Source organism: Leguminivora glycinivorella, chromosome Z (assembly GCF_023078275.1).
Source record: "Leguminivora glycinivorella isolate SPB_JAAS2020 chromosome Z, LegGlyc_1.1, whole genome shotgun sequence".
NCBI classification, from domain to species: Eukaryota; Metazoa; Arthropoda; class Insecta; order Lepidoptera; family Tortricidae; genus Leguminivora; species Leguminivora glycinivorella.
In genome coordinates, this window is record NC_062998.1 from 17193726 (window position 1) to 17217583 (window position 23858).

The window sequence follows — 23858 nt, forward strand, 5'->3', positions numbered from 1 at the left end:
TTTTATTGTATGTGAAGTTCCATAGACATCTGCTGCGTGACGATGATGTGTCTGTCAAATATGTGGTTTATGCAACTTGGATGCAACTGGCCCTTAGTAGGAAGTAGGAACCAAGGACAATATAATACGGGATAGAGAAGGCCCATACAAAAAAGCGTACCCCTGAAATGTATGGGTCTTAGGACTCTTAGGCTTAACACTAGATGGCGCTGTTTTGCAGCCTGGAAGTGGCCAAAATCATATTGGTGTGGATGTTTGATCCATCGTTTGCCAAATTAACCGCCGGTCGATAACAAGAGACCGGACGCACGTCTATTATGGTTCCTTAGAGCTGGGGAAGAAGGCTGAGTGGACTCTATTCTAATGGATTCTACATGTGTAGCAAAGATGTGTAGTGTCACATTGCTTTTCTTGAGCACCGGGATAGTAATGAAACTAATGAAGTACGTTAAACCGGAAAAATAAGCTTTAATGACCTCTGCATACCTTGTTACAGGCTTCAGGCGCCAGCCTAGAATATATGTACAATTGTACATAACCACATAGTAAATTTAAACAAGTTACGTTTTTTTATACTTAAGCCTGTCCAGAAATATATGACTATTGTCAGGAGAGCGCTGTTATACTGATGTATGGGATGACGGTTCAGTTTAGTATGAAGAAAATGGATAATTCCGCAACATGGGGCGCAACATGGGGCGTAGTCATAATATTTCTGGTCAGGTTTTACCTATTTATGTATATGTACGTACCATCTAAAATATAACGTCAACAAAACGAATGTAAAGAAATCAATTAATATTATTGCTTTATTAATTTACATTATAAGGGGCGATGCTCTTGCGTTAACTGCTGGTAGCACCACACCGCTGTCACCACACTTCGCGACAAACGCCGCTGTAATCACGGATGAGGCCTTCCGGACAATCTTGGAATCTTATCCTCGGCGAATCTTCCGACCACATGTTGAAGATACCTCCAACGTTGCCAGGGCTCTGGACCGGGTGTGACCGACAGAAAACTGCACCCAACAGCAGAATCAGAACGAAAATTTGAAATCTCGTCATTTCAGGAGACTGTGTTGTGGTTCTCGTATAGATTTATACTAAACTATGGTTTATCGGCGTAGTTTCAAGTGCGGCCAAGCGCAAGCTTCCGCCGCCTACGCGAGCGGAACTTAGTGATTTTAACATACCGAATTAAGTATACATACCTACGGTTATATTACTTAGACTACTTAGCTAATATTTTTTTTCATTTTACTGATCGTTTACAAGATTGACAAACTCGAGCTTGCTGCCTGAGAAAATCGGTTAAACCAATTACTTAATTATAATTTTTAGGGTACGTGTACCTACATTTGTTTTTAATTTTTTTTACATGGGCTTATACTGATCACGATCAGCACTGAAAACCGAGGTTCTACCGCTAATTCCTAGATTTTACCGTACTGGGCCTTTACAGTAAGTACCTAATATTTATTTATTTAATATACATATAGGTATGTATAATAGAAATAGAAGTAGGAAGCACGCGCCTACAAAAATAATGTTGATAGCTCCAGCTTTCGTAGGCAATGATTAATATACCTAAGATTAACAAAAATAAAACTACGGATTATTTAATTGAGGTATATTATAGAGTTCACTCCATACTTAATGCGTATTTTATCACCTATTTATATACGGAATACACAACATTTCACCCAACTAGTTGAGCAACCACGTCGTATTTTTGGCAACACTATCTTTGTCAGAGGTAGAGGGAATGCTTATTGGATAAGGGCCGTCGGGCTAAGAGTTTAGACGAATCTGTCAATGTATTTCCAGGTGTCGAGCTGTTCCAGCACCGGGTTGGCGATGGCCGGGAGGGCTACGGACACGGCGGCCGCGATGGCGCCCTGGAAGCGGTTGGCGTAGTCGATGATCACATCCTCCAGCATCGCGTTCACAACCTTGTCGATGTTACCGCCTCCGATCACACCGGTCAACTCAGACTGGGAACAAAATTGTTAATACTTTTAGGTGCAGTTTTTATCATGCTGAAGCTATCTTCAGCAAGCTGTGAGCTGTGGTACACCTATGTGTACCACAGCTCGGTAAGTTCGGTAAACTAAGACTACGATGGGTAAAGGGACCTTATCGTCAGTGGCGCTTACGTCCCGCGGCGTCGTATTTGTATACGAACATCGCTCATAACGCCGTAAGCGCCATCGACAATAAGGTCCCTTAACCAAGATAACGTCACAAGACTTAGATTGAAAGCGGCATTTACTGGTGTACCTACCGACTGTCGAGCACTGGTACTTTTACCTTACCTTAATCAATGATATCAAACACTTATCCTAATAAAAAAATGTAAGTTCTACGATAACAAACACATCAAAATATTATTACCACACCAACCGGTAAAGGCTATCTAGATCCTTCAAAACTAGTGAAAAAGTTATACAACTTAAGAGTTATTCCACTTTTCGAACAGTCATGAACACACTAAAATTTCATCGGTCGTCTCTTCTTAGTTATTTATAAAATACTATACCTACTAAGATTCTTAGTAAAGTATCTTATAACTTAGTAGAATACCCATCGCAGTGACCGTGACTATGAGATCTGTATTATTAATTACAATGACTATTTATTTACCTGGAAATGAGGAATCTGGTAGGATGAGTTGATGACTCTGTCGAGGAGCACCGATTTGCCGTCATCCGATTGCTTCAGAAGTAAAGTTCCACTGAAGCGGAATCCATCAATTTGGAATCTAAAAAAATATATTTATTGTACTGAAATATCAGTATGTGTACTTCTAGTTTCTAAGATTAACTAGGGTAGTATTTTGAATAATAATAATTTAATGCTGTAAGGATGTATTTCTTATGGTTAATAAATAATAAGGCGCCCCTACTTGTACGGTTGCGGAAATTGACAGTTAACAGTTCACTTTACATTTGACAGCTCTTAGCATAAGTATAAATAAATAAATAAATATTATAGGACATGTCTTATACAGATTGACTGAGGCCCACGGTAAGCTCAAGAAGGCTTGTGTTGTGGGACTTGTGGGTACTCAGACAACGATATATTATATAATATACATATAATACTTATATACAGTATGTGTGTGTCGACCAAATGTACATGAACTGCAAATTGCTAAAGAATCAATTTCCCTCGACCGTACTTAGGTAGGTAAGGGACCATTGCCGCTGTCGATAATTTACGCTATCCAAAGCGATTATCACCTTGGCTTGGCAGGCACGTCCAGGCACTGAGCTAGTTTCACTCGCCTTGGCTAATCAAACAGGACTAAAATATCTACTAACATAGGTACTGTTTACTTCAATATTTACCTTGCTTTGCCTTTTCCGTACAGAGGAATAGCGGTCAACAAATCTCCAACCAAATCGTAGGCCTCTGTAAACAAAAACATCATTAAGATTTATTGTAATCTAATTTAGAAGATACATGACCAACCATATAGAAAATATGTCTGTACCTACCTACCTGCTTTAAAACTTAAGCGTAATAAATATTGTATTTAATCTCACCGGAAAAATCAAAGGAGATAAAAACATATATTATTTAATTAATTTAATATAACGTGAACCAAATTAAGTTATGAGCAAAAAACTAAACAATTGAATATATGTACAACTTAAAACTACACAAATTAATATATATTTAAAAATAAAAAATGCTCCCCGAGTGGACGTGATGGTGCCCAGTAGGCTGGCAGCGTTGCCTTTTTGAATGGCCAAACTTATTCGTCGGCCAAAGTAGCTGCCAGCCCTCTGGTCACCGGATACGTCAACCAGGCGTTGCGATATTTCTTTCAATATATTTTTAGCACTTGGCCCCCACGGCCCAAGAGTTTCTACTCCAAAAGGCGCAAATATATACCCGTCACTAAGGACGGAGTATTTGCGCCTTTTGATTCCTTCTGCAGTTGTCGCCGCAGCTCCAGCATTAGACGAGATTTAAACATATACTTATTTGAAATTTAAAATGTTCAAGTTTCCACCTAAGCACCCTACCTTCAGGGTGCTTATGAGGGTATCCCTACTCTTAACAGCGTTCCATGGAAAGTCAAAAACTGAGCTTGGTAAAGGCACAATTTATAAGCACAAATAAAATAATACCTCTTCTGTAGGTATTCAATATAAGTATATATGTACTTCTATATTTTTGATCATAAAGTTTAGCTTTGCAAAAAAAGTCAATCGAATCAAGAAAATCGCTCAGCATTAAATAAATAAAAATATAAGTAGACATTAACGCGGGTTATATAATGATGATCCGCATGACAGTTCATTACTTATTGTGCAGAGTTTTATTGCTTTTTTATTTCTTAAACACTTGTTTTAAGGTTCCTAAGTCCGTTTTCACATTATCCGATCCGGCATCGGAAGGATTTCAATGGAAAAAACCCAAGATGGCGCCTGTAATGTAAGGGATATCGGTTCTACATCCGATATCGGATCTGATAGTGTGAAAACGCACTTACTCTAAAATAAAACACGGCAAAAGTGGTTTGCGCTAGGCTCTCTGTAAAGAGATCGCCTCGGCCTTGATACATCAATGTCACAGTAAACACTTAAAAAAAAGAACTGTTTAAGGCATACCTATTAAGTAGTACCTACGTATTATAAGATATATAAGACACTTAATGTGAAAGTGCTGCACTCTGGTGACTGAAAATTGCCGTAATATTTCCTATTCTCTCACCAGCTTCGACCACGATGCTGGGGACGGAGATGTCCACGGCGAAAGTCAGCGCCGACGGCGTGAACCTGCTGGTGTGCACGACGAACCCGCCGATGCCAGTCACCAACGCATTCTTCAGGTCAAGGTCAAGGCTACGATAAAAAAGTTTTAATACGTTTTTTAACATTTTTGTGACAAAGATTATTGGAAAGCTTTTGGGCTCATTATGTTCTAAATATAAAAAACCCTTGTAAATATACTTTAATAAGGGCCAATTTAGACGGTACGTGAACTTGCATACGAGTTTTATTACATTGCGGTATTTGATGGCTATGCAAAATTGTATGTAACCTCAACAGCCCACAATGTAACTAAAATCGTATGCGAGTTCGCACGCCGTCTAAATCAGGCCTAAGACATAATTATGAAACTTTATTTATTTGTAGGTAATTAAATTAATCAACCAATTTTGATTTATTTTAAATCTCTTAAGATTTATGTATAGATCTATTGTAATTAGTATTAGTAGGTAGAGGGTTACGAAATTCGAATATTAACCCTTCTTCAGCAGCACTTATTGCAATCCTCATTGTGTAAACAATACTTTACTTTTATTTTGGTCTGTCGTCTATGGTTGGTTTTTTATCTATCTATCTATTTCTATTTAGCCTTTTCTTCTGAACATGGTTTGGAACATTGTTTGTTTAGATGAAGTCGCGTAGTTCAGTGTGCCTGTTGGCATAGGCCTCCTCCAGCTCTTTCCAGTATTTCCTCTGCCTGGCCAGTCTAGTCCAAAAGGCCCTACAGTGGTTATAATTTCGTCCTCCCATCGTTTGAGTGGTGGGCGTTGAGCTCTTGAACCATCTCTGGGGTGCCACATGGTTTTTTATACATATATCTTATTGAACTGTAATACCTACGGTGTTTTTTTTATCTCACTGATAAAATAAGTAACAATAAACACATCTACTCGTACCAAAGACATATGTAACTCCGTATGGACGGATAAAGTCTAAGAAAAAAACTTTGGGGGACGCTCAGCTAGATGGCGCTAATATTAACATTTGATATTTTAACACATATCAGGCTAAGAATATGGGCCAAATTGTCAAAACTGAGGCCCATAAGTTTTAAGCCTGTGTCGAGAGATGGCAGTCTTATGCACTGTGATTACACATTTTACTTTGACAGTAAGGCCTGATTTAGACGGCGTGCGAACTCGCATGCGATTTTAGTTACATTGCGGGCTGTTGAGGTTAAATACATTCAGCACAGCCATCAAATACCGCAATGTAGTAAAACTCGTATGCGAGTTCTCGCACCGTCTAAATGGGCCCTAACTCTCTATAATACTCGATCCTCTTTGACTCGTACCTATTTATTCACGTGCGTGATTAATTCATCAAAATTACCCTAAAAATAAAATAATAAGAATTATTATGAATAAAAAAACATCTTCATTAAAGATAAGATTCCACCTGTAATGGTATCAGTATCTGATTTTATGAATCATGAAATATTGGAAAACAAGCCGTTTAATCTGTAATCTATTATCGAACAATAATAAGTGAAAAACAATTAATCATCGCATATATTCGAAATCCAGAGCAAACAAAATATTCTTATTTAAAATAAATGCGCATGTGTTTATTGCTCCCTATTTTCAGGAGTTCTAGAACTAGTTATATCTACATATAACATTTATTTGGCTGAAGGCGATTTATAGACATAGCAAACTTACTTGACAAGTCCCAATGGAAGGTAGAGGTGGAAGTCCTCCAAGAATAAGGGGTCTAGAGGTGGAACGCCAAAGACCGCCGATCCATTGTTGATGATGAGACGGATGAAGTTGAACAGCTGACGGATCAACTGGTTGATAAGGAAGTCAACTGTTGTTGAGAAACCCTCAGGGGCAGCAATCCCGTTATCGGAAATATCTGTAAAGTTGAAATTAAATTACAGTTACAACAATATACAGTGCTGGTAAGTTCTGTTATTTTTCAAACGGAAGTTATTAAATGGAGTGATTATAAAAGAAGTAAAAATTTAAAAATTTAATTGTGTGCTAACAATTACACATATAATTTTTACTGGTTAGTTTTGGATTGTATTATACTACCAACGAGTAAGTTTTCTTTTCGTTTCTAAAACCTTTTACGGCATAATAAAGGTTTAAAAGGATTCTTATGTGGTTTTTAGTGAGTCCCGGTAAGGGCATTTATTTGATGAACACAGATATTTGTTCCTGAGTCATGGGTGTTTTCTATGTATATAAGTATTTGTATATTATATATACCGTTGTCTGAGTACCCACAACACAAGCCTTCTTGAGCTTACCGTGGGACTCAGTCAATCTGTGTAGGAATGTCCTATAATATTTATTTATTTATTTATTTACCTAAACAACTAAACATCTTAAAGTTCAAGGTGATTTAAATTTTTGGATTGTAATGAATGATATATGTACCTACTTAAGATAAAATATCAGGTAACTTTTCTTTTCGTTTTTAAAACCTAAGTGGGCCTAAAGGCTGATTACAAACTGCTGATTACAGGCTGAACAGTAAACACCTAAAAGTTCTAGGTAATTTAAGTAGTTTTGGTTTATGTTATACCTATGTGGTATTTTTTCATTTCGTTTTTAACATCTATAACTTCCGCTTCTGGTTCCGCTTCCGCTTCTGCTTCCGTTAAACTAAATTCAAAACTTCCGCTTCCGCTTCCGGTTCCGTTAAAACCACATCCGTTACATCCCTGGTAACAACCAGTAATTTGGCTTTTTTAGGGTTCTTTCGCCATGTCTATCCGTCCGTCCATCCGTCCGCGGATAATCTCAGTGACCGTTAGCACTAGAAAGTTGGTACCAATATGTAATGTATATCAATCACGCCCCACAAAGTGGTAAAATAAAAAATGGAAAAAAATGTTTTGTTATGCAGTTAATTTAAATAGCTATGTTTTGCTGATATATACCTACGCAAAGAATTGCCAATGTATAATATTATTATTGATTTAAGTTAATGCCGGCATGGTGGTATGGTAACGCACTGCATGTAGGTAGGTACTTACTTTTAAGGAAATTATACTTATAGGAATAACCAAAATCGCTCAGCATTTAGCAATAATCAAAAAAACTCCAATAGCAAAAACTAATAGTACTTATTTTGTCTTCATCAGACGTCTATGAAATGTGTAGTTGATCGTGTACATTTCCATTGAATTTTAATTAAGTTGCAAGCTATTGGGAAGCACTAGGATATGTTTTTTTTTGTCGAGATATGTTGTACTTAGAGGTGAAAGTAATTCTCATTGGATACTGCCGGCCCGGCCCAGCCGGTCAGCAGGCCCGATTCGACTACGCCAGGGATTTCCTGCTAATGTAGAATATATAAAGTGCGTTTACCGAAGCCAGGGTCGATCTTCTTTACGGCGGTTGGCACTGCTGCCACTACCGCACACAACAGCATAACTCCTAGTAACTTCATTCTGGAAATTAAAATATACGTGTCTTAATTCTTAATTATATTGTTTTGATATAGTCTAGTGAAAAGATGTTAAGCTTAATGAGCAACCAAGTTGACGTAGAGTCGTATATGTAACATCCAGTCCCTTTTTAGAATATCTATATTGTTACAAATATTCGCCTAGTCTTCCCTTCTTCGTCTACCTTCCAAATATAATACGATTGTAGGTACTGATGTGCCGACGGGAATTTTCCAAATTCTGAAATTTTCCAAATTCTGAAATTTTCACATAGGAAAACTTCGGAAACTTTCCATAATTTGTATGGACAATTGTATGGATGGAAACTTTCCATTTCATAAATTTAAATTCCCTTTATTTTGGTGAAAGTTTCTTGAATTTTTCAATAAATTTGATTTTTTTTTGGAAAGTTTCCGCAACTTGCACATCACTAATTGTAGGCGGTGGTAGGTCGTACTACTCGTACTGCAAACCTCTCTCTCACCTTTTGTCCAAGAACTAACTAGAAAGTTCAAGTCCAACCTTTACTAATGTATTTACTTTAGTCGACTACCTTCACTAATGTATTTATTTTCCCCGTGGAAGGTGAAACAATCTTTACTTTTCGTTCGGAACTATTTTCGTTTATTCTTGTATCATGCTTTTAGGTTTTTATGGTAAGTAGTCAAAATATTGTAGTGAATAGTTTTACACACCTGTTTGTATCGCTGGTAGTTGGCGAACTGATCTCTTGGCGTGTTGGGACTAGGAGGAGCCCTCGCACCAGCGGGTGATATGTTAATCGTTGTTGATAATCGGTTCTCATCAATCAAAGCCTGTGATTGTCAGCATATACCTCCAATATTATCTTCACAGGTACCTACCGAAATTATCGCTTTTTACCTATAACAAATAGCATGGGGCCTTTTCGGATACATTTTAGTTACTCTATGTGATGCATTTATTGCAGGTAGGTATCTCTTCTGTAATTTTTTCGTGTTGTTATAGAAACAAAAACATAGTACGGCAAGTAAATGTTTTATTTTCTTCTTTTAAAATATTCAAGAAATTTAATGGTTCTTATGTAGCTCCAAGATAACTAAAGGTTGTTAAACATATCATTGAAGAGTTGTTTAATGATAAGGCCGCACTGCGCAGCGATGGCCTTGTTGAACCTGTTGAGATGCTCCGCCAGCAGCTCCTCTACCATGGCGTTGAACACCCCGTCTATGTTGCCATCGAATTCAGTGCGGCTCTGAAAATGAAAGATACGCGATGATGGCGCCAGCGAGTTACATAGTTCGTCGCCGCTCTTATTCACACGGGGGCGACTATCCTTTATTCGTTTCTATCGCCAATAGCTTATGGCGAAGATTAGGCCATTAGAGGATCAAGGTTGAAGGTTGTAGAAGAGAAACTCCAAGTTAGTATGTACACGAAGGAATGACTCGCTTTTGGTGCGACCAAATTTACTACAGGTTTTATTCAGTTCTGATGGTTCTGATCTTCAATAAAATTTCACCATCTAATGAAACAGACAATACCAGTTGGACCAGTTATGTATACTATAAACCTCGCCACAGACTGGCAAAATGAAAATATCTGAATCATTCAAATTAGTACCATAGTGCCCACGGTCTCATTAAATTCTAACTTCTGGGGGCCGATTTTTGAATCTCGGCCATTCGATTTCGTGAAATTCGTTCAATAATATCTCCACTACTAGCGGTTTAAATTCTACTAACAGAATCGAAAACGAGTGGTCATTACCACTAATTTTAAAATTACTAGCTGTCCTTTTCCAAAAATAGCATTCCGTGATTTTCCACAGACATTCGAACGTATGGGGTGAAACACACTTGTAATACAAGGCGTGCGCCCATTTTCAAAACAAATTCAAGCGGAAATCATATTAGACATTGACCCAGTAAATCGATCTTCGAGAAAAACATACTCTCTGAAATCAACTTAGTGATTTGTAATTTTATTATGTTTTAATCAATCAGATAAGACAAAGAAGCTTATTATTGACGTGTACAGCGCCAGCGATTAAATCACGGCTGCTTGTGGCAACAGAAACGATTGTCGAGATATAGATAGCCGTAGAACAACGAGAATTTGTGGACGATTACTTGATTACTATTCACATGATAAGCGGACGATATTGCTTGTAAATATAAGCAAGGTGCAATTTAAATAAGAAAATATCTACAACCAGAAGATTTTATACTGAAGTGTTTTATTTTAATTTTCTTATTTTTAACTAGCGACTCGACCGGCTTCTGACGGCTGTTATACTCCTATAGAACAGTCCGGTCCTATAGAACAGTTACTTTTTTTACTGAAGAGCTTTTTATAACCGACTTCAAAAAACGGAAGGAGGTTCTTAATTCGTCGGGAGATTTTTAATATAGTGAATAAACATAGCAAATCGTGACTACTCGTACTTACCAAAATACTGTTAACACTGAAACCAGAGTTGTCAATGCTTTCAATAGCAGTGTAGTCTAATAAATGCAGTACAATTTTAGTCCATATTCTTAAATCCGTTATTTGGAACCTGCAACATAGACAGATGAACATAATTAAAAAAAAATGATCAAATATTCATTTCATTTACTACTTAATTAATTATCGTCCTCATCAAAATACATATTTGTGACGTTATCTGGGAAAAGGAACCTTATTGTCCATGGCGCTTATGGCGTTAAGGGCGATGTGCGTATACAAATACGACGCCGAGGGACGTTAGCGCCATCGACAATAAGGTCCCTTTACCAAGGCTCTTAACCAATTTAAATAACTCACACGTCTTTTTAGCGCCATCTACCGACAGTATTTGGGACAAGTTAGTTAGTTTTTTTTTGCGTCCGAAACCAGCCTCAGGGAATTTGTCACTCTTCAAAGACCGTAAAAATATATGAAACGCTCTTAAGTAATGCTCGACAATGAGTTCGTGTCAGATTTTTTGCTGTATTTGAAGGAAAGTACCCTATTCTGATCGAGATATTACTTTTTATTAAATGTAATATACAAATATTTCAACAAGCATTAAAAATTAAACTTACTGCAATTTTCCTTCGCCAGCTAACGGTATGGCATCCATAATATTCCCTTTCATAGTATAGTAATCTGTCCAAAATTAACAAAAGGTTAGGTCACTACTAAAGGGTGGTTCACGTTAGAACGGTTCGGCTATGGGCCTTGGCGTCAGACACTCCGGGCTCCACGTGGGGTTCTGGGAGATCAGTTGATCACGCGATACTTTCTATAGAAAGCCCGAGAGCTACCTTAAGAAATTGAGGGCATCCTTCTATTTTAGTCGTAAGGCGTAGTTAGTGCTACAGAATGATACCCGCAATATACCTACGAACTTAAAACAAAAGATCGTCCAAGTTCTCGGGAAGCAATCTTTAGTGCCGAACGCCTCGGTCCTGGACCGTTCTATAGCGAATAATATATCTACTATGTCAAGTAATATGTCTTATAAAATACTGTAGGTTCACCTGAGTCCAATTGCAGTTTAGGGAACTTAATATCTATATCGATCACCAGACTCTCTCCATCAGAATCGACGTCCGATTTGATGATCTCGTATTCAGACACACCAGTGATAGATCCTTTAGTAAGATTTGCGCTGATGCTGCAATAAATAGATACATAAGTTAAAATTAGTCATACACCTATCTACTATTCTCTCTTGTAAATATGTACGATTGTACAGTCAACCAATTGGAACCCTAGGCCACTGTAGAACTATGTCATAGTGACGTCATAAATCAGATTGTAAGAAATCTCTTACTGCTTGTCATTTTGACATGGTTGTAGAGTGGCCTAGGGTTCCAATTGGTTGACTATACGTATGTACCTTAAACATCGTAAATATGATATTTTTCTGAAAGAAGACTACCTCTGTTATTTATAAAAGTTTCTGCAACAATTAAGGTGGATGTACCACTGCTCGACAGGTTAAGGGAAAATATTTATGTGTTTCGTGATATTACGATAATTTACCCATCTATACAAAACATATCCATCTTTTTTGGGAGATGTGACCTTTAACTTTATTAAATGCAATTAGTTTCATACAGTGATAATATAAAAAAATCTCAAAATTAAATAAAACGTAATTCAATACGCTTGTCCGAATAACTGACAGGTGCTTTTGCTGGCAGTCCTAATAGATGACATCTAAGTATGATTCAGGAAAAACAGTAAAAAAACAAGTGTTTTGGGTTAAAATTTACTACAAAATTAAATAATTTAATAAAAAAAAACGTATTCTCTTGATAACATTTACTTTTTACGTGTTACATTTATGTAATAAAATAGAATAAGTCGGCTCCGCATTTTGAGCAAAATAAATTATGTAATGAACTAAAATAGGGATTCCCCCAAAATAAAAATTGTATTCCACAGGTTCTGCAATACTTTGCCGGCTCCACTTCTTCGTCGTTTAAATCCACCTCTGTATCTGGAAGCATCACGAAGAACAGATCCAGGAAAATGTTTTGTGAAAAATGACATGTCAAGCACTACCCAAAGAAATTATACAGATTTCACTACATTTAACGAGAAAACATATCAATAAAACCGTAAAAGATATACAAAAAACTGTCTATGTGCATGTAATTTGTTTTTTTCAGTAATGTGACTTACAGAAAAATATGCTGCTAATATGAAACTGTAAACGATTCGTTTTGGCTACTTTAATCGTGATATCCTGAAAAAACGGCTCGACAAACATTGGGACTTGGAAAATAACGTAACAGTCCCAATAAATGCCAGCCGTGTCGAGTTTTAGACTTGCGACGGTTTTCAGTCCTAATAAATGACACGCTTGTTTATCACAGTAACAATGAACGAAATCGACATTTAATTACTTAAATATCTTCCCGCACATTCTAGCACCAACACAATTATAGAATATGTTCACAACTTACCGTGAAAGTATTTTAAATAAGTCAGCAAATACGAGCAAAGCTTAACCAAATCGCTAACAAAATTGAGAGATTGATTGCTCATGACAATGTCATCACATATATTATTCATTAATTGAAAAAAGTTTCTATATTTTATAATATGGCGTATGAAATGTGAAGGCTACAAACATTTCTCATCTAATAAATCAAATTGCGATGAATGTAACGGTAATCTTATCTTATTAATCGCTATTTAAACCATGGGTGACGAGTACTAGTACCGCGTCGAGCACTAGTACATCCACCTTATATTAACGTATAGAGCACTCAATCAGGGTAGAGCGAAATGGAGTTATGGCCCCTTAGGTTAATTTTTTTTTTTTTACCAAAGTCGCAAACGATGCTAGTTTCTTTATATCATTACCATTTGGTGGCCCTCCTATGGTTTGTCGCCTAGAGCGGCCTCTGCACTCGCTTTACCCTAAATCCGGCCCTGCTGCAGGTATTCACCATAAAATTGGTCCGCATAAATCCACGTGTTGTGTTTCGAAAGTGATTGCGTCCCTATACGGCGGTACAGAGGCTCCATATCCGTCTGCTCTACTTTTGATGTCGGACAATTGGCGCCCCAAAATTTCTAGTATTTGTTCGCTAACCGCTGATGATAATTCTGAAATAAATTCGCGTTTTTTAAATAATACATACTACATTCTTCTATACAGTCACTAGCTTTTGCCCGCGGCTTCGCTCGATTTAGAAAGAGACAAAAAGTAGCCTATTTCACTCTCCATCCCTTCAACTATCTCCACTTAAAAAATCACGTCAATTCGTCGCTCCGTTTTGCCGTGAAAGACGGACAAACAAACAGACACACACACTTTCCCATTTATAACATTAGTATGGATTTGCTAGCGTACGTTTCTATGTATGAGAATATTTGTATACCTACTTACAATACACACATACTTACAGTATATGCCTTCATATGAATTCGAATGACACTGAAAATTAGAACAGTAACCCCGCCTACAAATTTAGTCATTCGAGTTTTATTATGAGTTCAAAGAACTTAGCCATAAGAGGCGATGAACTACCTAATAAATCAATGACAAACCAGCCAGCTGAACTTGATAAGAACAAATTTTATCAAGTTCATAGGTGCATATATATAATTCTACTATATTTTTTAGAATTCTACCTATATTATACTTAGATTAGTATTTAAAATGTATCCCTAGTTTCGTAGGTGACGGTGTAGCATGAAAGACTTGGTATTGTCCGGAGGTTCTTAAGTATATAATAAAAATAAACAAACATATAATGCATGCGGTAGCGGTACGAAGTTCGCAAAAATAAATCTTGAAAAGATCACTTTCAAACACTTGGTACTAACCTTTAGTGCCGTTGATGATATTTACCGTCAAGGCGAGAAATAATAACAGAGCCGCGGCGTCGGCGGCGTTCATTGTTAATATGTAGATAAATCTATATCATCTAATCACTAGAAGCAGTCATTAATAAATGAATTGGTTTACCTAAGACTTAATATCTATGGTTTAACAATATATACGTTACCGTTATCTTGAAGTTACGAAACCAGGATTTTATTATCAGTTTGTATCCAATTTAGTGTAGGTAGGTAAACGAAGAAACATCTACACACCCACACACACACATGGTGCCATTATGTTTTTCCCTCTTAAGTAATACCTATTTAAAAGTAGAATCAATTAGCTGTATTTTACCTACATAGGTTTAGGTACCTACCTACCAACATTTTCATTCAACGTTTTCCCATACCTCTGAATAGATGCATTAAAATGAATACAACTCCAACAACGGTTACATTACAGCTATCACAAGGTATTCAGATGGACCTTGACACATTTATATAGATCGAAGATAAAATTTCATTGTAACGGAGCATGCCTTTTGTAAACTCGGGGCGCGCCTAAGACCATGGATTCACCAGCTTGGTTGACTAGTGCCAGCTATAAATTATCATGACAAGATGGCTTGATGGTCTATTGTTTACACTGAAAAGGAACTTGTGAATAAACCATTAATTTACGACGTAAACTTTACGCAATACTAAACGTAAAGCTTTGACGACAAGCTCTGTAACACAAGTACGCATTTAGCGGAAAGACATGGTTTAATTACTGAGAAAACCAATTTGACACAATCTGCTCCGGACGGTTCAGCAGGTCACACTGACTGCTCCTTAAAGTAGGACGTGACGAAATGAATAAGTAGGTATAAGCGCTGAGAATATGAGGCGCCCTATATCCAATACTATAATTTGCTCGATGGCAACGAAACCCACCCGAGAATGACATCTAAACTATGCCGTTGAAACTAGTTCTAAGGAAACCGATAACTAATAATACGAACACCATCTGGCGAATCCGCGTTGATGTGTGTACGCCAAAGCAAACCGTTAGTACTTACCGACAGTTGAACTATTATCGTAAAGGCCGTGAACCTGATCGTTTTACAACTACTGGTATTACCTCATGTAAGTATAATAAACAAATGAGTAACTTCTACATACTTACAAATAGAGTACTTAACGTAGCCAATGCTACACGTGTAGTGCACTACATGTACACATATTATTTTAATAGCCGTAATGTTCTACTTTCCATGAGCTATTTCCGAGTGTACCTTTGTCAAAAGATCAAAGGGCCATAGTGTAAAACATGTACGACACACGCCCGAATAGGCAATTCACAATTCTTGTCCATCTAAAACACAACCGATTTCAGAAGAATCCAACATTTTGAAAAAATAATTTTTAAGAAAAAAAAACCGCCGCCTTTGAGGTTCTGGTAAAAGCTACTTGCGAATGTTGGATTATGTAGAAATGTGTAGGTATTTTTTTAACTGCTTTTAATGCTTTAATTATTTGATGGCAACAAAAATCAATATACGTATACCATTAAGGTTTGAGGAGTTTCCTCAATTCCTCATGAATCCGATTATAAGAAATCGAAGCTTGACAAAATTTGACTTGAAAAGTCAATATGCTTAACAAATTTAACTAAATAAATGTTACTGTTCTGAACTTAAATGCATGCTGTTCTTATAAAAATACCAAAGTCACTATAAGTGTACCGTTCAGATTTGAAGAGTTCGGTTCTGACCATCATCTGCAGTTCCACTGCACCAAATGTCACTATTCTGGACGTAAGTACATGCTGTTCTTATAAAAATACCAAAGTCACTATAAGCGTGCCGTTCAGATTTGAGGAGTTCCGTTCTGACCATCATCAGGAGTTCCACTGTACCAAATGTCACAGTTCTGGACGTAAGTGCATGCTGTTCTTATAAAAATACCAAAGTCACTATAAGCGTGCCGTTCAGATTTGAGGAGTTCCGTTCTGACCATCATCAGCAGTTCCACTGCACCAAATGTCACTGTTCCGTACGTAAATGCATGCTGTTCCTTTAAAAACACAAAAATCGCCATATGTATGCCTTTCAGATTTGAGAAGTTCCCTCGATTTCTCCAGGATCCCATCATCAGAACTGGGTTCTGAGAAAAATGGGACCAATCTGTATGCATATACATTCAATCATAAAAAAAAATTCAAAATCGGTCCAGCAACGACGGAGATATCGAGGAACAAACATAAAAAAAAATAAAAAAATACAGACGAATAGAGAACCACCTTCTTTTGAGAGATTTGAGGCGGCGGTTAAAAAAAGAAATAGGGACATTTATCAAAACAGAAATGTGCTGTTGTTTCGACAAATGAGTGGAGCTATATGACCATCCAACACAAGAGGGAAGCAAGCCCTGTAGGTAGGTATATATTTTCCCCTCACTAGCTCGGAAACACGTGTTTTGTCCTTTAATGGCAACGGGTAAAAACGCATTTTATCCCACTGAGAATAAAGGGTAAAGTAGGTGAATAGTTGATTTGTTATACAAGGGGGCAAAGTTGTATTTTAACGCCGAGTGTGAATGAAAAACAAAAATAGAAAGTCTGAAATTAACTGCTTCCCCTCACTATAAAATTGCGTTAAAGTAGGTGAATCTTTATTACTAGATTCACCTAATTTTATCAATTTTAGTTAAAGATGATTTACCACCTGTGGATTTAACCTGGAACTACTGGAAGCGGTGATAAACGCATCTTTTGCGTTGTAGTTTCCTCGCTATAGTGAGGGGAAAAGTTTTGTGTTACACTCGGGTGCAAATGTATTTTACTTCTCGTGTGTTAAAAAACTCGCAAGTTCAGGATTCTATTCTCGAACCACTCGCTTCGCTCGTGGTTCAACTATAGAATCCTTTCACTTGCTCGTTTTTCAATTCCACACTCGGCGTTAAAATACAACTTTGCCCCCTTGTATAACAAATAACTATTCTAACACTTCTCTTCAGTCGTAGCGTAGCATTATTAATTAATCAGCATTACATTTCGTATTTGAACTTAACTGTACCCTAAATTAACTTAAGACGCTACAGGAGCGAAAATGCTAAAATAGAAAGGAGCCCCCCTTTCAATTTGGGAATTTTAGTTAAATATACTAGTGTTATTAACTAGATTTATCGAAAAAAATATCAGCCCCCACTTTGCATGTAGGGGGTACCCTAATAAAAAAATTGTCCATTAAGAACAACTCAGTTAAAAGATATTGCTGGAAAATCTTCAAAACCGAAGTTCCGCTCTTGACTATTTCCTCCTTCAAAACTAAATCAATCGGAACGAAATTTGAGAATATGAAAAACAGTGAAATAATCTGTGTTGGACCGTTTAGTTTTTTTGGCTAATTGTTACCAATCTTAAGTATCACACCTTTTTTTGCGCCATAATGAAAAAGGCCGTTTTTGGAAATTTTTAATTGGCCCTAGCGTCTTTAAAAATAGAAATTGTATCAAAAAAATTTAAACGGTCCGACACAGATAAAAATGATAATAATATACATATGTTGTAAAAATCATGCTCTATCTTCAAAAACCAGGGAGGAAATAGTCGAGAGCGTTTGTATGGAGAATTGACCCCTCCTGTATCGTCTTAAAGACCTTGCATATTTCAGAAAATCATTAGATGTTCATTTCAAAATGTTCTAGACTTTTCATGAATTTTCAGTTGAAGTTATTTCTGCCTATTCTTGCTTAAGTTTGGCCAGAGATTGTGCGAACGGATGAATGTACATCGATCAATGTTTGGTCATAATTAGCAGGCCGTACTTGTTCTTCACGTGCCTACATTTGGGGGGTTAGGCAACCATTTTGCACAACATTAGGCAGTGTATCGTGTGCTCAACGTGCTACTTGTATTTTAGTCTCTCCATCGATCTCAATTCATCCAGTGCGTGTCCCGCTGTAACCTTTACCATACACACTATACAGACCGCTTGCGACTCGAGCAGTACGATACGATCTCGCCTTTATCTAATCTTCCCACAAATGTATTAATTACCTTAGATCTTATAATTGAATAGTGAAGATAGATAAACTAGTGATAAAATAAATCAATAACAACTTATCGGAATTTGTACCTAACGGTGTTTGTACCTAAGTAATATGGAAAATTAGAGGATTATTTAGGTAAAAAACATTGTTTAAGGTCATGTAAATATTTTTAATGAATTTAACTACCATGTGGCGGGCTATACTAAATTCTTGTGCAATTATTTTCATTTTGACGAGTCATCTCGACACAGCTCCAGTTTACCCACATTGTAAGTATATTTTAGTTTGTCTCATCGTTTGTGTTTTTATTATGTACCGTAGCCTATTATGTGCTTCAGGAACACCTTTTCATTTATTTCAAGCTTAATGCTTATAATTTGTTACATTGGAAGTTTCAAAAAGTAATTTACCGTAGAAAAATATAACTCATTCGTTTTTAACCTCCAATAGAAGTATAGATTTATACCTACTCATAGATGGGCTTAAACGACAGTTTATTTAGGTATGCAAAACTCATTTAGGTAGATTAAAAATTAAAAACTAGGTTTATGATTTTTTTTAAATAAGTAATACCTTAATTACCTACTAATTATATTTAAAGTTGTCTTTAAGAAAAAAGGCTATGACATACCTACGGACATACAAACATGTTGAAAATGAAAGTGTTCCGATTTACAATTTTGATTAAGTAGGTACGGAACTTTAAAAAGCTGTATTACTTACCTAATTTTATTATTGAGTGTGTAAAATGGACTAGCTCTCGCTGCATTTTCGTAATAAAGAATAATTACCTACAACAAATATCTACATACATATGTACATCTACACTCTGGTTTGGATGCGTTGACAACAGGCCAATCGTTTAGTCAACTACGATACGCTGCGTAATGTGAACGATTGGCCATCTTGTCTACGCGTTCTGACCCAATACAGCTAGCCAGCGTATTGATCAAAGATCATCCTTTGGCTTATGTAACTCGCCGCATATCACGTCCGAACCGTTCCTTTACTTAAGTAATGAAATGCCCATGTTGAATTTTTTATTACTTGCTTATTATTCTCAGCGGCGCGTGGGCCGCGGTACACAGTGAGTAATGGGCACGAGACGCCGAAACCGTTCGTGGAGGTGCGGAACGGGACGTTCCACGGGACCGGGCCCCGCGAGGAGGCGCGCGCCATGTGCTCCGTGAAGACTCTGGAGGTGAACGCCACCGCCAACGCTACTATTACTAGAGGCTGCATGGAGTTGTTACTTCAAGTAAGGCGCTATCATTGTTTACTATTAGGTACAAAAGTTCGTGGAGGTGCGGAATGTATGTAATGTACAATGAGCTGCAAAATTCATTGATAAATTCGCCATGCACTTGTACAGCTCACTGTACATACTAAGGGAGCGGACCGTGCGCAATGTGCTGGGCTGCTGGGTGAACGCCACTGCCATCGCTACTATGACTAGGAGGATGCATGGAGTCATTACTTCAAGGCGCTCAGGTGCCGTAGCCGAATGGCATTTCTGCGACGCGAAACGAAAACGAAACACCGCGAAAGATAGTCTGGCTCTGTCGCGCTTATACGCAAGAGCGATAGAGATAGATATCTACGAGCGTTTCGTTTCGTCAGCGTTTGTGCCATTCGGCTGCGTACCCAATATATGGTTACGCGATAGCATTTCCCGATAGTTATGAGAGAGGCAATGTTTTGTACAAGTATTTATAACAATTATAACTTTGTTCATCAATCCACGGTACACCAACTTAGTTTCAGGTGATTTTGAATTTTTTACCTAATTTATGGAATTGATAAAGTATAAATGAAATGTACGTAGCGTAAGTACAGTCACCGGCATAAATAAGTGTGTCGCATAACTTCATACTCGGATAAATCCATTCTGCTAAATATAAGGTTGATTTCATTTTCAGATAAGATAATATTTTTACGCATCAACCTTAAAGCACAATGGATTTACCAGAGTTTGAAGTTAAGCGACACAAGTGATTTCTGTACTTTGTCGCTTTTAGTCGTTTGACAATTTCGTATCACATTTCAAACAAGACGTTAATGTGACAAGGTATAGAAAGAAATCTTCACTTATTTATGCCGGTGACTGTACTAGTTGTGAATGTAATGATTTATCACATCTAAGGGCATTTTCGGAAATTAGGACCCAAAATTAGTGACAGTTGTTAACAAAAATTAACTCGATGTCAGTTTTAAGTGACGACAATTAAGAATTAAATTTGTCTAAAAACCAACTTTTTTCATATTCTAAATGTAGATTACTGCTTATAGTTGTGTGCTTACGTAATTGAACGTGAAATTTCATGCTTATCGTCACAAAACTGACATCGAGTTAATTTTTGTTAACAACTTTCACCAATTTTGTGTCCCAACTTTTGTAAATGCCCCTAAGCTCGGTTACGTACAACGCTTAACAAAATATATGTTTTGCACAGGAGAGCTACACAGCGCGATCCAGCGGCTAGAGTTGATCATATACGGGCAGATGCACCAGCTGTGGCAGAGCCTGGACGCGTTGCGCGCACAGGTGGGCGCGCGCGCACCGCTCCCGGACCGACGGAGCGTCGTGTTCCGGTTGCAGCCAGAAGGGTAGCCCGCCATTGGTGCAATGATACACTGTGTCATAGACACGCGATGGTGACTGACGCCACCGCCTTATGTTGCCAGAGATGTACAGTCGACCAAAAATGTGGTTTACCACCCTACGGTTGAAGTTCGTTTGAACGCCATGAGACAAGAAGGGCGATTTCTGCTTGCAATAATATTATGTCAGTGACAATTGCTCTGTCTATATTTGATATTTACGTCATGCCATGTGTCAAGTTAACCTTAGCGATCGTTAGAGCTCACAGAAACTTTTGTCAAAACTGGTAGACCACTTCCTTGGCCCACTGTACCTGTCTGTATTACCCGTTTGAACGTAGGACTATATATTGTGTGTGATTCATCAAATCATCATCGTGGTATGTCAAAATGCATAAAGATTAATATTGAGCTGTAAGCGCGCATCACTACGCAGTCAAAGGGTTAATTTAAGTGAACTTTCTATCGTGAAATGTAGATAACACTTCGTGTGTCTTCGGTTCGTTCACAGCTAATCGTTTAGGTAATCAAATGGTTATCATATTAATGCAAAGGAAACTAATACGTAATATTGATCTAACAAATGATAGAGTTCAATATTGCATTATTTTTAACGCTTCGCCTGTGTGAAAGTCCTCAAGTTAAACAAAATAAATACTAATGGATATCAAGAGATGAATATAACACTTAATTCGTGGTACTAGTTCATTAACGAAATGGTGCATTTCTTATAGCGAAGAAATATAACATCTTCGCAATAAGAAATGTATACATGCTATAGATATGCAAAATCTCTCCTTCAAAGTAACCTACTTGGACCAGTATGTTACTATGTTATGTGTATATTTTCCGTAATTGGACGTAGTTACGCAGAAACGTTCCAATCCATCTGAAATTGAAATGAAGACTTTTGTTTTTTATACAAGGTCTTTCATGTGGAATGGAACGTTTCTGCGTAACTACGTCCATTATGAACCATTTCTCACCTAGTTCGTACTTAGCAACGTATGGCTAATTTTGTTACCCAAGACAACAGTAAGGTTGAGCCCTTTGTACATGGATACTACACGTGTTTCAACCTACAGTGCTTGTCTTGATGATTTATTTTATACTCTTGCGTATGATAAGGCTCCTAACCGAATTTTTAGCCATATTTTTGCTTTTTTTGATAGGCAGTTCTTTTTTAAGCACAACCGAAGATGTATGCCCTCTATTTTTAGCGAACATTAAAAAGAAGTTGAAGGATGATTAAATAGCAAACACAAAAATGTAATTAAGTTTCATTTATTAACAAATTAGTAACTGAACTGATCAGTAGACTAGCCGGCCGCACGAAGCGTACAACGCGCGCCCGGCTATAACAATAAACAAATACTTTCGTTAGTTACATAAAGTTAAATGTTTGTATTATTACTACCTACCATTAATAAATTAAATATTAACAATAAACAAATCTATTATGCAATCTTTTATTTTTTTATAACTATTAAGTGTTATTGTTTAAAAACTATGGCCCGCCGCAGATAAAGGTGTTCAATGCATTCATTATTGTCAATTAATTAAAAAAATATGTTTGATCGCTTCATAAAACCTTTTTACGGCTCAGTTGCCATTAAGTACAATTACATATATAAAAACAAATTCAAGTATCTACGGGGGACCATATCATGGATAAAATGTATAAAATCGAAATATAAATGTCTTTTTATGGCTTCTAAATACTAATCGGAATAATAAAATTGGACGGATATAAAGTACTCATTAATATCATTGTAAGTATTTTGTCTTTTGACTACAATAACGCTGGTGATACTAGCCGGACGACTAGCAAAATGTAGTCTCGATATAAGTTTCAGTCGCATCCTCTAAAACCTGACACAACGAAAGCTAGAAAACGAATGAGACTAAACGTTAACTAATGCTAGCTGCCATTCACCGCGATATATTTATCTATCGCAAAATTAATAAAATTCATTCGTTATATATTATGTATATATTAAAATAATATGAACGCTTAGGCTACGTAATCGTATGGGTTGAGTTAAGGCTCGTTTAGACGGCGTGCAAACTCGCATGTGACTGTTGACGTTTAATCCAATTCAGGCGGCGGCCGATCAAATGATTGTGATTTCCCACAGCGTCTAAATGGGCCATTCTTGTTGTGTGGTGATGCGGTGTCAAGCGCTGTTGGCCTGTATGTAGCGACGGAGCTCCTCCTGCGTGTCGAAGATCATGACTGGGAAGGGTGAGCCGGGCACGTGGCGGCCCGCCCACCGCACCTCCACGCGGTAGTCGCCGGGCTCCGTGGGAGAGAACTGAATACAAAAATAAACATTAGCATGGTCTAGTCTACTTTCAACGGGTATCCGACTAGCAGTAAACAATGAATTAAAAGTAGGTATCAACTGGCGAATTTTTCTTCGGAGTGTTTTCTATTTAATTAGAACAATTACTCGCCAGTTAAGGGATCTATAGATCTAATGAAATGCTTACCTAACACCCTACCGCTTACTATGAAACTGATGATCGGATGCTACTATTATTGACTATTATATTTTGGTTACACACTAGGCACTAGTTAATAATATAAGAAGATCAAAAATGTCCAACAAAATTAAAAGTAAATTAAAATACTCAATTAGGTCTTCACGTAGAACATCAAAACAGTCACGGTAATTACGTAATAGCATTCGTATTTTTGAGAGCCTAGAGGAAAGAACACTAGTCTCAAACTGTCGCTAA

General features: G+C 37.2%; 4 protein-coding genes across 4 annotated transcripts in view; 1 reads left to right on the forward strand and 3 right to left on the reverse strand.

Moving 5' to 3' along the window:
• Positions 1-1617: 1617 nt before the first annotated feature.
• Positions 1618-9009, reverse strand: LOC125241364. Its single transcript, XM_048149812.1, has 7 exons — positions 8885-9009; positions 8110-8192; positions 6448-6643; positions 4728-4858; positions 3353-3416; positions 2646-2763; positions 1618-1996 (listed from the first exon to the last, which is right to left on the reverse strand). The coding sequence occupies exons 1-7, from the start codon at positions 8992-8994 to the stop codon at positions 1802-1804; spliced, it is 897 nt and encodes a 298-aa protein (XP_048005769.1). The 5' UTR covers positions 8995-9009; the 3' UTR covers positions 1618-1801.
• Positions 9010-9122: 113 nt separating this feature from the next.
• On the reverse strand, positions 9123-14556 carry LOC125241747. Its single transcript, XM_048150362.1, has 6 exons — positions 14484-14556; positions 13601-13760; positions 11675-11811; positions 11237-11300; positions 10620-10728; positions 9123-9423 (listed from the first exon to the last, which is right to left on the reverse strand). Exons 1-6 carry the CDS (start codon positions 14554-14556, stop codon positions 9268-9270), a joined length of 699 nt encoding a protein of 232 aa, XP_048006319.1. The 3' UTR covers positions 9123-9267.
• Positions 14557-18407: 3851 nt separating this feature from the next.
• LOC125241365 lies at positions 18408-21986 on the forward strand. Its single transcript, XM_048149813.1, has 3 exons — positions 18408-18784; positions 19580-19773; positions 20969-21986. Exons 1-3 carry the CDS (start codon positions 18688-18690, stop codon positions 20996-20998), a joined length of 321 nt encoding a protein of 106 aa, XP_048005770.1. The 5' UTR covers positions 18408-18687; the 3' UTR covers positions 20999-21986.
• A 398-nt stretch (positions 21987-22384) lies between these two features.
• Positions 22385-23858, reverse strand: part of LOC125240553 (filamin-C-like) — a 94436-nt gene continuing 92962 nt past the window's right edge. Inside the window, 1 exon segment of the mRNA XM_048148483.1 lies at positions 22385-23431. Coding sequence (XP_048004440.1) covers positions 23294-23431 — 138 coding nt within the window. The 3' untranslated portion in view covers positions 22385-23293.